The sequence below is a fragment of the Rhyacophila brunnea genome, unplaced genomic scaffold, assembly GCF_057557595.1.
Source record: "Rhyacophila brunnea isolate RB1 unplaced genomic scaffold, BYU_Rbru_1.0 scaffold_16, whole genome shotgun sequence".
Taxonomy (NCBI): Eukaryota; Metazoa; Arthropoda; class Insecta; order Trichoptera; family Rhyacophilidae; genus Rhyacophila; species Rhyacophila brunnea.
The window spans coordinates 29097655-29110141 of record NW_028232816.1 but is presented as its reverse complement, the minus strand read 5'-3'; the positions used below and the strand labels follow the sequence as shown (position 1 = coordinate 29110141).

Sequence of the window (12487 nt, the reverse complement as noted above, 5' to 3'; positions counted from 1 at the left end):
TAGTTCTCGGTTCGCATGCGATTAGTAGAGGAAAAAGCGGTTACCTGCGAGGGAATGCTGCAGACTAGGATGCCGCCTCTCCAGGCACTCGGAACCCTCTTCGATCCCGCAGATTATAGAAGCACAATCACCTGGACACGACAAGCCAAACACACTATGCTTACAAGTTATGCCAAAACAAGGGTTAATGAGAAATCAAATGATATATTATATTTAGAAAGCTTCTTTAAAAAAAGATTGTAAGTATTGTTATTGTTTTGTTAACATCCATACATCTAGAATCCAGTGATAACCAACTGGGTCCACAAGTAGTGCATGGGGCAATTTTTAAACAATGAAGTATTTTGAAAAATTTGCGTGATTAGAGATATCGCGTCAAATGTATTATTGAAATATCTAACGAGAGTTATATTTTTTCTTCTTATAGTGCTATTCTCTATCGTGTCCGGAAACTTGTACGTATGCAGTTCGCCGTATAACACTTCACCGTTTAATGTTGTATCGGAAATATATGGCCGTATATTAAAGACTCTTTGGGTCGTATAGTACAGACAAAAAATTCATGTTTAAATAAAACACGGTTCTTGTCGGTTTAAACTTTACAGTAAGCCAGCAGCAAACACATTTTGAAAATAGCTGATATACTTAATCATTTGTTAGGTTAGGTTTTCATTCATGAATTCATGAATTTTGCCAAAATCACCTATAAAAATTGAATTAACCTTCATATTAAATCTAATAAATTTGGAAACCGTATAGTATACGGTCATCTCATTCCGATAGAAACCTCACGGCGAACTGTGCCACGGTGAAATGTTTTATGTACAATTTACATGTAACCATTCTCTATTGGAGGTCGGCCACCATCTTCGCTCTATCATGGCAGTTCAACAGAGCTGCAGTCATACCAACCACGGAGGTTCATAAACCATGAAAAGCGGTGTCAGTTCTCTGCTACATAATAAGTTGAAAAATGCTGTACTTCTGTCATCTCATAATATGATAGTGTAGTTTTCTTGTCTTGATATTAAGCAAAACTTCTTGGTTCTTTCCCATTGGTTTGAAGACATTAACATTTGTTACTGTGTCAGTCCAAGGAATTTTGATGTGGAGTCTACAGGTGGTCTACTTTGAGTGGAGGTACAACTTGAAAGCATCAACTTGCTTTGAGATCTTCTTGTTTAGCGTCCATATCTCCATGCCATAGAGGATTTGAAGAACATAATAGCAAACAATGCGGAGTTACACTGAGAGAGAGGAAATTTCGTAGCAATAATGGGTGAAGAAATAATAATTGAGGAATTGCTCGATGCGTTTAAAATATTTAAGCTAAATACGAAAGCATTTGAAATATGTACGCTACTGGTACAGTTATAGAAAAGTATTCGTTTATATTCAGTGTATAATATTTCCTATGTATTTTTTGCAATAGTGTTATTAGGGATAGCAGATTATAAGGCAGTGGTGAAGGGTGATATAGGCTGTGGAGATCTGACATAAATAGTGCCAACTTTACTTGGTCAGTCATATTTATTTGTTTTCATTAAACCAAGAAAACAAATTGCAGATGGTTATTAAAATACAATTCGAATTTTTTTAATTAGAATTTCCAGAAAAGTGAATCCTTCTAATCTGTGATGAAGAACCGTTTTACCGTAAACGTAACGATGATAAATTTACGAAAAATCAAGTCTTTCTGATGGACGCTATACTGTGGGGTCTGTAAAAGGACGCAACAATGATAGCTGGATTTATATATATATATACATACATTTACAGTCGAACTTGGTTATTACGAGGAAGATGGAACCGGCTGAATTTGTTCGTTATAAGCGTTACTCGTTATATCAGAGAACGAGTATTTTTAAATGAGCGGTCACATAACACAAAAAGTCACAATTCAAACAAAAATACTCAATTAGAATTTTTCTCCGAAACAAGCATGGCATTCATAAACTACAAAAGAAGTTGTTTATTGTAATGAACGCTGGTAGGTAGCTACTGAAATCACAAACCTTGGATTTTTTACAAACAATTTCAACCATATGCGTGGATACTTTTTCAATATTGTCGGCGAAAACAACAATTTGGTTGGTACTTAAGACACTTAACTAGTGTCATAAACGTAATTCGATCCCGGCGGCATCCTGTCTGATCAGGTTTTATTGCTTAGGGTCAAAATATTTTTAAACGATCGATACAGTAATAGTTTGTTAAAATTTCACATTAAAATTTTTGACTATATTTTAGCTCGGCATACCCGATAAGTAGATCATTATAAAAGTGAATATGGTATTTATATCGTATTATTTTCAATAATTGAAATAAAAAGTAAAGGCAGCGGACAGGATCGATCTGTAGACCTTTCGATTAACAAGCGCAAACGCTGTCGATTCACTTATTCCGGCCATCAGGTGAATGACAATTTTTAACATAAATAATTGTTGACGGAAACCAATAAATAATCGATTCTTAAAAGTATGAGTTTGTGGTAGTATTAACAGATAGCAACATAAAATTGTTATTATATTTGTTTTAAAATTTAAAAAAGTGGTAATATTTATGTAGTCTCCCACCCCTCGACACCCATGATGGCTGGCTGAGTGGTAGCGTGCCAGCCTATAATGTCGTGGGTCCAGAGTTCGAATATGGGGTCTGACAAAGAAATTGATATGTTGTTTTATGAATGTGTATTTGTAACCACCAGATTATAGACCTAATAGGTTAGGCGAATGTCTAACATCCATTTTTTGTAAAAACAAAAATCTGGTAACATGGAAAAAAATAGGTACCTAGTAGTCATGCGAATTGAGTCTTTGCGTCAATTAAATTTCATGTCTCGTTCTTAGTTTTCATTTATCCAATATTCAGAGCTTATTTTATAACCCAAAAAAGTTTGAATCTAAATATCTATGAAATAAAACAGGTAAATAATACGGTTTTTTATTCCTATCATATTGGAATAATATGTGACCAATGATAATCTATTTTTGATTTACTTTGAAATTCGATCGCTAAAAAATAAATAACTGCACATGCAGGGACAATTATTTATAATAAAAATATTACTCCATGAAACGTCTGGTTGATCATGCACAATTTACGTCCCCCGCTAATTAGTTCATTGTGCCTTGTTATGTTGCATCCAAAGCGAGAAACTCGATCAGCAATCTGTCACATCCACAAGTGGTTACGATATTATTATGGCAGCAGATTTTTAATGACACACATTGAATATAAAGCGAAGCTCTTATTACAATCGCTGTGATACCGATAATTTGTAGCTTAGTATTTCATAATTATTCAAACAGATGTCACTGTGTGTTTAATTTTTTAAATTAAGGCTCAGTAAAGGCTTCACCTTAAGTACATCGATCAAATCAATCGACAGTGGCTAGTAATTTGAGTTTAAAGTCGGGCGAGATAACTCACGAAACTTGTATATGCAGCCTGTCGATCATCGCCTTATATAACGAGATAACTTGCTAAAGGCATAGAACCAGTTAAAACAATTCGCCATAAAGATCGGTACAACTTAAATAGTATAATAATTAATAAAGAAAATGAAAAGATTAGGCATTTGCAGGATATCGAGGTGCTTTACATGATGAAGAAATGAAGGCAGGCTTACCGTCAATTGGCGAGGCGGAAGGAATCTGTGCAGTGGTTATTACGGAAGCGGGGCCCTGATAGATTCCGTTCACAGGGTTCACAGTGTTCTACAAAACAATATAAGATTAGAGTCACACCATCAGTTGCTCGGATAGATCAGGATTAAGTTGGCGGGTTAGTTAAGCTTTTAAATCTGTATGCAGAAAGAAAAGGAAGATTGGTCTAAAAAATCACTACATACTATCCAGGAAAGCTAAATGATTGAACAAATTTCTATGTAAGTAAATGAATTTCTTAGTTGATGGATGAAATTTACTAATACATAAATTGATTGATTCAATGCACTTCATTTCTCCTTTATGCATGTGTCGCCATTGATGCGTTTAATTTACCAATTATACCCTAACATTCTTAAAGAGCCTCCGCACACACAGCCACGTTATTATATTAAAACTTTTGAACGAATGAAAAAAAAAACACTTACGAAACTCAAGATGACAAAATAATAATTTAATTAAATAGTGCTGACAGATTCAAGATTTTTCTACAACATATTCCATGTCTCCACTCAGAGTTTCGTGTGGAAGAATCGCTATTTGGTCATGAGGTTTTGCAGAGTTCTTGGCCTTTTGACTTTAGATCACTATATTTTGAGACAATGAGGTTTGGGAAAAAAGTTTCTCTAAATACGACCATTCTCATATTGCAAGGCGTCATCTAAGGCCCTTCGCTCACGGAGAAATTAAAATCCGACTAACTGGTTGCTGATGGAACTCATAAGCTGGCCAATGACTTAATGCTTCGCACACGGCGCTACTGAAACCCATTTACAATAATAATCTCATAACCTCAAACTGTCAAACCCATTGTCTTCCCTATTTCATTCTACGCTTTTTCCATAATATATTTACAGGAATATTCTGGCAGCCTGTAATTATACAGGCAGGAGTATTTCTCAACATCTGCCACATATTTTAAATTAAAAACCGGTTTGCCCATCTTTAACTTTTGACGTCTAGACTTGTTATTGCTTGTTCAGTTCAGTTCAGTGCTACCAATTTTGGTAAAAAAATATGATTTTTCATCGAATCTACTGATATTGGTACCACTGTTTTATGAGTGACTGGAAACTGAGAGACTGGGAGACTAGCATGTCGCGTCTCTTTGGTTTCAGCCGCGAACGTTTTGAAACTGAGAGATTCCAGTCTTGCCGTCAGCGAGCTGCCATTGCTAGATATTGGCTGGAAATTTAGTTTCAGTCGCGTCTTTTTTGAGTATTCTCGTGAGCGGATGGCCTAATTGGAACCACATGTTCTGTGGGGCAACCAATTGAGGTTGGATACCATAAAGTCATGTATAATTACTCTACAGCCATCACCATTAACCTGCGAATGCATTCCCTAATTCAGGGTTTCCCAAACTTTTTCTGCAATGGAACACTTCACAAACCCGGAAATTTTACCGGAACACTAAGTTTATTTTGTAGGTTATTTATTAGCGCAGCTAACCGTTCTGCCAACTTTGGCAACTGTCGTTAAACTGACAAGACTTGTCAGCTGGTCAGTTAAAAACAATATACCCCATCTTTTTCATGCTTATAATGTTAGTATGCTCGAAATGAAACAGCGCCTTACAGACATTTTTTTACTATTAGTGCATGTTTGTGATGTGTGTTTAACTCACCCGGGCCCCCTGTAAGCCCAGGCCCCCAGGCTAGAGGCATGACCTATCTAGATACTTGACGTCATAAACATCAGTGGAGATTGATCATCACTCGCCTTTCAATATGAAGTAGATTGTTTAATTATTTTAGTTTTACGTATTTTACTTATATGTACTTAGCAGAAGATCTTTAAATGTGTTGCAGTGTATAAAACCTTTCCAAATGGTCATGGAACACGTATTCACGCTCGGCGGAACACTGGTGTACCGCTGAACATAGTTTGGGAAACCCTGCCCTAATTCATCTTCGATGATATATAAATCAACCTATTACGTATCGGGATGTCACCTCATACTAAAACGTTACTATATCTGGGTGCAATGGCCATGAATAAATTTCACAAGGATTTTCCTTTCCAAAAACTGGTAATTTCGTATGCTGACAGAAATATTTAGTTTGAAATGAGCTTCTTCCGATATCAATAATTTTGAATAAAAATCAATGATTTAATAGTACTTCAGAATGCACTGATTCAATTTAAAACTTTTTGAGTTGCTTTTCAATATTTTAGAAGAACATTTAAACAAAGTCAAAATAAAAAAGTTATAATAAAAATAAATGGGGTGATAATATAAGTATTTAATTATCAAATCTAAAATATTTATTAAGTAAATAATTTACTAATAATTATAGTTTTACCAAATTGATTCTATGACAACAGCATTCGTTTTTAGAAGAATGCACTTTTTCTTCTCTTCTGTGGAAAGATTTTTTGATTTCAATTGAATAAGTCTTGTGTAATTGTTGCAAACACATTTCCTAGAAATGGAATGGACAGATAATGAAAAATGGGTAAACTACTGAAAATGGATGGTACCTATTAGTTATAGTTAACCCATTGGTGACCGAATTAATTTTTGTATAATATAATATATATATTGACTTCCAACAATCAAATATTAATAACTCAAAAAGTAGGTGTTTAAATAATTTGATTTTTTAAACATAAATAAAAAAGGTTGCTTTAATATGATTTAAAAGACAGAAAATAAAACAGAAATATTTAAAGCAAGATAGGGAGGTTCAAAGTTCAATGAATAAAAACTTTCATCAATTTTTCTTCAGAATTTTAATTTTAAGTTTAGTGCTAAATAAAAAAAACAATTATGTACTACGATAACGCATAAAATATCTGAAAATTATTGACAAATGCCATACTTTTCGCATTTCTAGCAAATAGTGTAATTTCGCGAACTTATTCCGAAGTTTCAGAACTTACGATTTATTATCTGAATACTTGAAAAAAAAAATGATAATTTTTAATAAAACTGTTTTCTGTATTATCCTGTATGTAAAATCGCTTCAAAAGTTTGTAAGAGTTTCAAAAGATGTTCGTTCGTGACGCCAATAAAAAAAAAGGTCAATAACGTTTGTGAAGCGTATATTTATAAATGTATTCAATTATGGAAACATGGATGGTTTATTTTTTTTTGTGTGCCGTGAACCGTTATAATACTTATTGGACTAAAGATTCAATCAACAGAAATATATTTTACTGGATTGGTAAGAAACCCTGCTATTATTTTTATTAAATCTGTGGAAGATTTCTTTCTAAACACATTTAATACCAAAATTTTTCAATAGATGCCCCAATACGGTGTAAAAAAAAATTACTAAGTAGCTCTTCTAACATGAGAATTACTTGTGTTTGGTCACCAATGGGTTAAGTTCCTATTCCTCAATTCAAGGCAATATCATAATTTTCTTTTGCAAGAATACATTCGATTGGAACGCGTCATGCATGTGAAAATTAGGTGATGTGTTGGCTTTACAATTTAATCTATTCTTAAAATACGTATGCAAATAGCACAATCGATCAAGATTCAGCCAAAATAATATGTATCTATTTTGATGACTGTTGAAATTTTCATTATATAACTTAATAGCGCCTGTACACGTGCATGGATTTACTGGCACCAATAGTGTGTAAATTAAACTATCGCGATAATAACTCTTCACACGCAAAAGTGCTGACTGTCTCGAAAATCTCATTATTCAAGTGTAAATGAGAAGCGCTGTTAGTTGTCATTGTATGGTGCTATTTGATAGGCTGTGAAAATTTGTAAACGTCAAATGCTCTGTGCGGTGTGGTTCGTATTTTTTTCGACAGGTTCGCCACTAAATTTCTACTACGCATGTGCAGATATCGTGCAAGTTTCAACTATTGCGTGAAAATTTAGAAGCAGCTGAACTTTTTTAATCCATGCATGCAATTTTGCAACTTGCACAATAATACGTGTTTACAGGTGCATTTTCTTGTTATGGCCACGATAATACGTACTGTCAGCAGTAAATCCATGCATGCGTAAACGGGCTATTATAATGCCTGCTCTACTGTCATGCGTCATTCACATAGTTCTGTATGTCCGTATTGTTTTAGTTTTGATTTTTGTACCATATTATATATTAATTAGAATCATTTGTTTTTGTTAGTTCACTATGCTCATCTCTTCCATGGGCACTTTTATTAGAAAGTCCCTGTAAAGCACAATTAAGTGCGTGGCGACCTTAGTCTTGGGTATCGTCACCAGGCGTAAAAAACAGCCGATGCTTCACACCAAAAGTAGGGCCTTGTGATACGCTCGATTAAGACTGTGTGTGGTGTGGGACGGGTTGGCTTATAGGGTCTATGTTAGTGTTGATACGCTCGCCTCGGCTCATGTGGCAGTTTTTTTATGCGTGTATTTTTATAATAAACACCTATATTATAGTTGCAGAATTCTAGAATGAATTATTGGCAGACATTTTAGCAGAGGCTAGAGCACTCAAGATGAGAGATATAACTCCCACAGGTATATTCAAAGGTAAATATTTAAAAAATTTATATTTAAATATAATTTGCTTGTATTGCTAAATGCTTAGTACTGTCTATAAGTCGTGTTAGTAATATAATAAATTACCACAGTTCAACTACAAAGACGGCCTTTCTAACTCGGCGAAGACTGTAATAACTCACAACTCGTATATGAGGCGTCTAATTACAAAAAGCGACAAGTCCACAAATCAATATTTTCGGGAAACAACGTTTTTATGTTTCAAGCTTCAATTATTTGTTTTAACGTGAGATTATTTTTTCCGTTGTATTCTATGTCGAAATTAGAACCAAAGGGCAATTTGTTTCAGCCGATAACCTCTTAAATGTAATAAATATAGGCAAAATAAAATTGGACATAGCGCTATTTGTAGCTCACTTTTTAATTTACTCCGCATAAGGCACATATTTCTGTGGCACTGTCATGAGTTTACCAGATGCTACAGAGACGCCCTTTTCAATATTGAACGATCCTTTATTGGTTGACTTAAACACGCGCGAAATCAACCAAGCTTTAAATAATATGAAACACGGACTTGGCGCTTTTTGTAATAAATCGAGAGTTCAAATATTTTTTTTTGTAGGGTTATGTCGCGTTTTGGAATTTATAGATCAATACATATTGTGTAAAATTATACAAAGAATATGTGCGTATTTTTTTCTCGATTTTGACCAAATGTGGACTTATCGCTTTTTGGAATTAGATGCCTCATATTATATTACATTTAATTTATATGAATCATAGTCAGGCCATTAGCTCAGGGATTAGAGCAGTCACCCAAACAGAGCAAAGATGTGAGGTTTGAGACCTTCTTGACCTAAGTTTTTTTGTAGAATTTTTCCTAATTTGTATGGTTCAGATGTATTTTAAAATCATATATTATTAAATTCTGTGTCGACAAGTATTGAAAAAAATTATCTTATAATGAAAATAGCATTTGAACAAGGCCTGAACAAAAACGAACCATAAGTGCAAGTGAGTAAGCATTCGGCACACTTATATCTCTGCACTATGCATTTGAGTAAGATAAAATTTCTACGGCTGAATTAAATATTTTTTGGAAAAGTCACTGGTAAAAATGGATTTGACTGATTAAATTCGTTTAAAAACTGCGAGCATGTGTTGCTGAAATTTAGTGTTTTTGTGTTAAGGCCATACCTTAGTTGAGACACGGTCTAAAAATATCGTCGCTAGGCGATGCGCGGGTGCAAATGAGGCATGTCAAACCAAATATAATTTGTCTTATAAATCCAACATGTGTCCATTTAATGTTCTGTTTATTATTTTATCAGTAACAATAATAATATATTCATTGACATGTTTTCTTTTTAAAGTAAATGGGTAACGTTTTAAGTCATCTTTACACGATTTAAGAATTATTACGGCCGTCGCCATCACGAAGCAAAATGACGTGTTTCCAGCTCTACATTCTCTCTCCGAATGGGAGCGAGTGCAAAATTTCGTCGCGTCTATGGTTGAAAATTATTTGCCGTTTCACTGATGAATCACCTTAAATATTACATTAGTCGCAATTATTTATTATTAGTTATTTTAGTAGAACATAATATGGTTAACTATGTTGTGTTTAAATTTGGTAACTGTACTGAGAAGCAACACGATGGTAATCGTATAACGTTTCATAGTTAAGTTGATAATAATAAAATCGAGGTTCTACTGTGCGTTTACACAAGAAACAAGGCTTCAGTTTGCCGAACAATAGCCGCTCTCTATATATCATTACTCTCAGCATTTGAAGGTATGAGTTGTACGCTGTAAGAGGTGAAATAATCACATGGCGTATGAAAATGCAGATATTGCAATGGATCGGCCATGCCATGTGCATAGGATGCAGGAGAGGTTACCAGAAAGTTGGGCTGTCCACCAGTGGCGAAAGGTGGAGGTAGGCTGTTAAGATTATCTATTATGGCTTGGTCTAAGCAGGGTTTAATTGAAATTTTAAAACTAACTAACACTATCTGCAATTTGTAGTCTTAGTTCAATGAAAACAAATATGTATCACTGACAAAGTTTAGTGTGCACTATTTATGTCAGATCTTAACAGTCTACCTCCACCCTTTGCCACTGCTGTATACCCATCCACTGAGGGCAAGAAAGGACCTGGAGAGCCGATACCAGTGGTGGCTGGACTGCGCCACCCCAAGGCTCGGCCAAAGCAACTGGAAAGCGCCGGATTGTCTAAAATGGAGAAAGTTTTTGGAGAAGGTCAAGACCCACCGATAAATGACCAACATAATAATACATCACTAAGTGATGTAAGCTAATACCCCGTTTACACGTGCATGGATTTACTGCTGGCAGTACGTTTTATCGCGGCCATAACAAGAGAATGTACGTGTAAACATGTATTATCCTGCAGTTGCAAGATTGCATGCATGAATCAAAAAAGTTCAGAAGCTTCTGAATTTTCATGCGACAGTTGGGATTTTTTCGATCTGCACCTGCACGGTAGAATGATAGTGGCGAACCTGCCGGCAAAAAAACGAAATACACCGCGGAAAAACTCATTTTGAGGTAAACCAATTTCTACGACCTGTCAAATAGTACCATAAAATGACAACATCGCGTCTCGCTTACCCTTGAAGAATGAGATTGGAGAGATAGTCAGCACTTTTACGTGTAAACAGTTATTGTCACGATGGCTTAAAATACACACTATTGCTGCCAGTAAATCCATGCACGTGTACAGGCGCTATAATGTTGTAATGGTTGGGATTTTTTATTGACATAACTGCCCGCTTATAAGAAAGTGCCAATAGCTACTAATGCAATAGGCAATCCAATTATGTGTTCAAACACATAGGAGCAAAATACAGCGTATATCATTTCAAAACTTAAAACGCACACTTCAACAAAAAATGTCAAAGCCGTATTAAAAAATATTGTTTTCTCACCTTTGCTATCTGCAAGAGTACTATGGAATGTTTGATATTCTCCAGCATGGCCTGAAATCAATTACAACATGAAAATTAAACAATTAGAAAAATTGAATTATTTTATTATCCTAGAAATCATTAAAGTGAGTTTAGAAAGCGAGAGAGAACTGTCTTTCTTTCCCACTCTCTAAAATCAGAGCAATACAATAATACAATGCAATGATACAAGCATCATAAACATGGATTACAGTGAAGATTCTTCATTTGAATCGAGTGATATCCTCCTAATTCTTTTCTATTGCTTTTCCAAGCAAGGAAATACAATCGAACTTCGTTATTATGATTATGGAAATAACGAGATCTCGGATGTAATGAGGAAACATTCGTTGACATTTTAGTTAATGATTTTCTCCATACATTTATTCACTTTTATAACGAGCACTTCTCGGGTATACCGAGCAAAACTGTTAATGTGTTGATCGTTTGAAAACAACATTTTCGACCCTAAGCAATAAAATCCGACCGATGCCGCCGGGATTGGATTTAATTATGACACTAGTTAAGTGTCTAAGTACCTATTGGTTTCCAGTATACAGTCGAACTTGGTTATTACGATCACGGAAATTGCGAGATCTCAGATGTATATGAGGAAACATTCGTTGACATTTCAGTTTATGATTTTCTCCATTTCACTTTTATAACGAGCTACTTCTCGGGTATACCAAGCAAAACTGTTAATGTGTCGATCGTTTAAAAACGCCATTTTCGACCCTAAGCAACAGAATCCGACCGGGTAGTTAACTAGACCGATGCCGCCGGGATCGGATTACGTTTATGGCACTAGTTATGTGTCTAAGTACCTAATTGGTGTTTTCGCCGACAACATTGAAAAAGTATCCACGCATATGGTTGAAATTGCATGTAAAAAATCCAAGCTTTGTAAAGTCAGTAGGTACCTACCAGCGCCGGCGGCTCAGCACTTTTTTTGTAGTTTATGAATGCCATGCTTGTTTCGGGGATATTTACGATGGTGTTCAGATTATTTATGTTCTATGCTTAAATAGAATGTGGCGCGAAAAATGTTATATAAGGATATAACAAGTAATGCTTATAACGAGCAAATTCGGTCGGTCCCATCTTCCTCGTAATAACCAAGTTCGACTGGACTGACAGTCTTTTTCAGTCGTGTCCTTGCGAGAGACCAATCTTATCACTACTGGTAATAACGAAAACCTTCAAAATAGTACGTTTTACACCATTGAATAGTGTACCGTATTATAATGATAATATTAACTTGGAAATATGTAATCTAATATATAAAAATTAATATTTGTTTGTTTGTTTGTTCGTATTGTATGCGCTGCCATACCGTTCATTCGATTGCGATAAAACTTTGTCAACTTATTGCTTCCACTTGCGTGAAGGTTATAGGCTATATCTTATAT

At 34.9% G+C, this 12487-nt stretch overlaps 1 protein-coding gene across 1 annotated transcript in view; it reads right to left on the bottom strand.

The window, feature by feature from the left end:
• The window catches only part of LOC147074614 (oxysterol-binding protein-related protein 9), a 201317-nt gene that overhangs the window by 122256 nt on the left and 66574 nt on the right, over window positions 1–12487 (bottom strand). Inside the window, exons 5-6 of the mRNA XM_085943848.1 lie at window positions 11061–11111; window positions 3632–3719 (exon numbers count right to left, since the gene is read on the bottom strand). Coding sequence (XP_085799974.1) covers window positions 3632–3719; window positions 11061–11111 — 139 coding nt within the window. The remainder of the gene's footprint in view (window positions 1–3631; window positions 3720–11060; window positions 11112–12487) is intronic.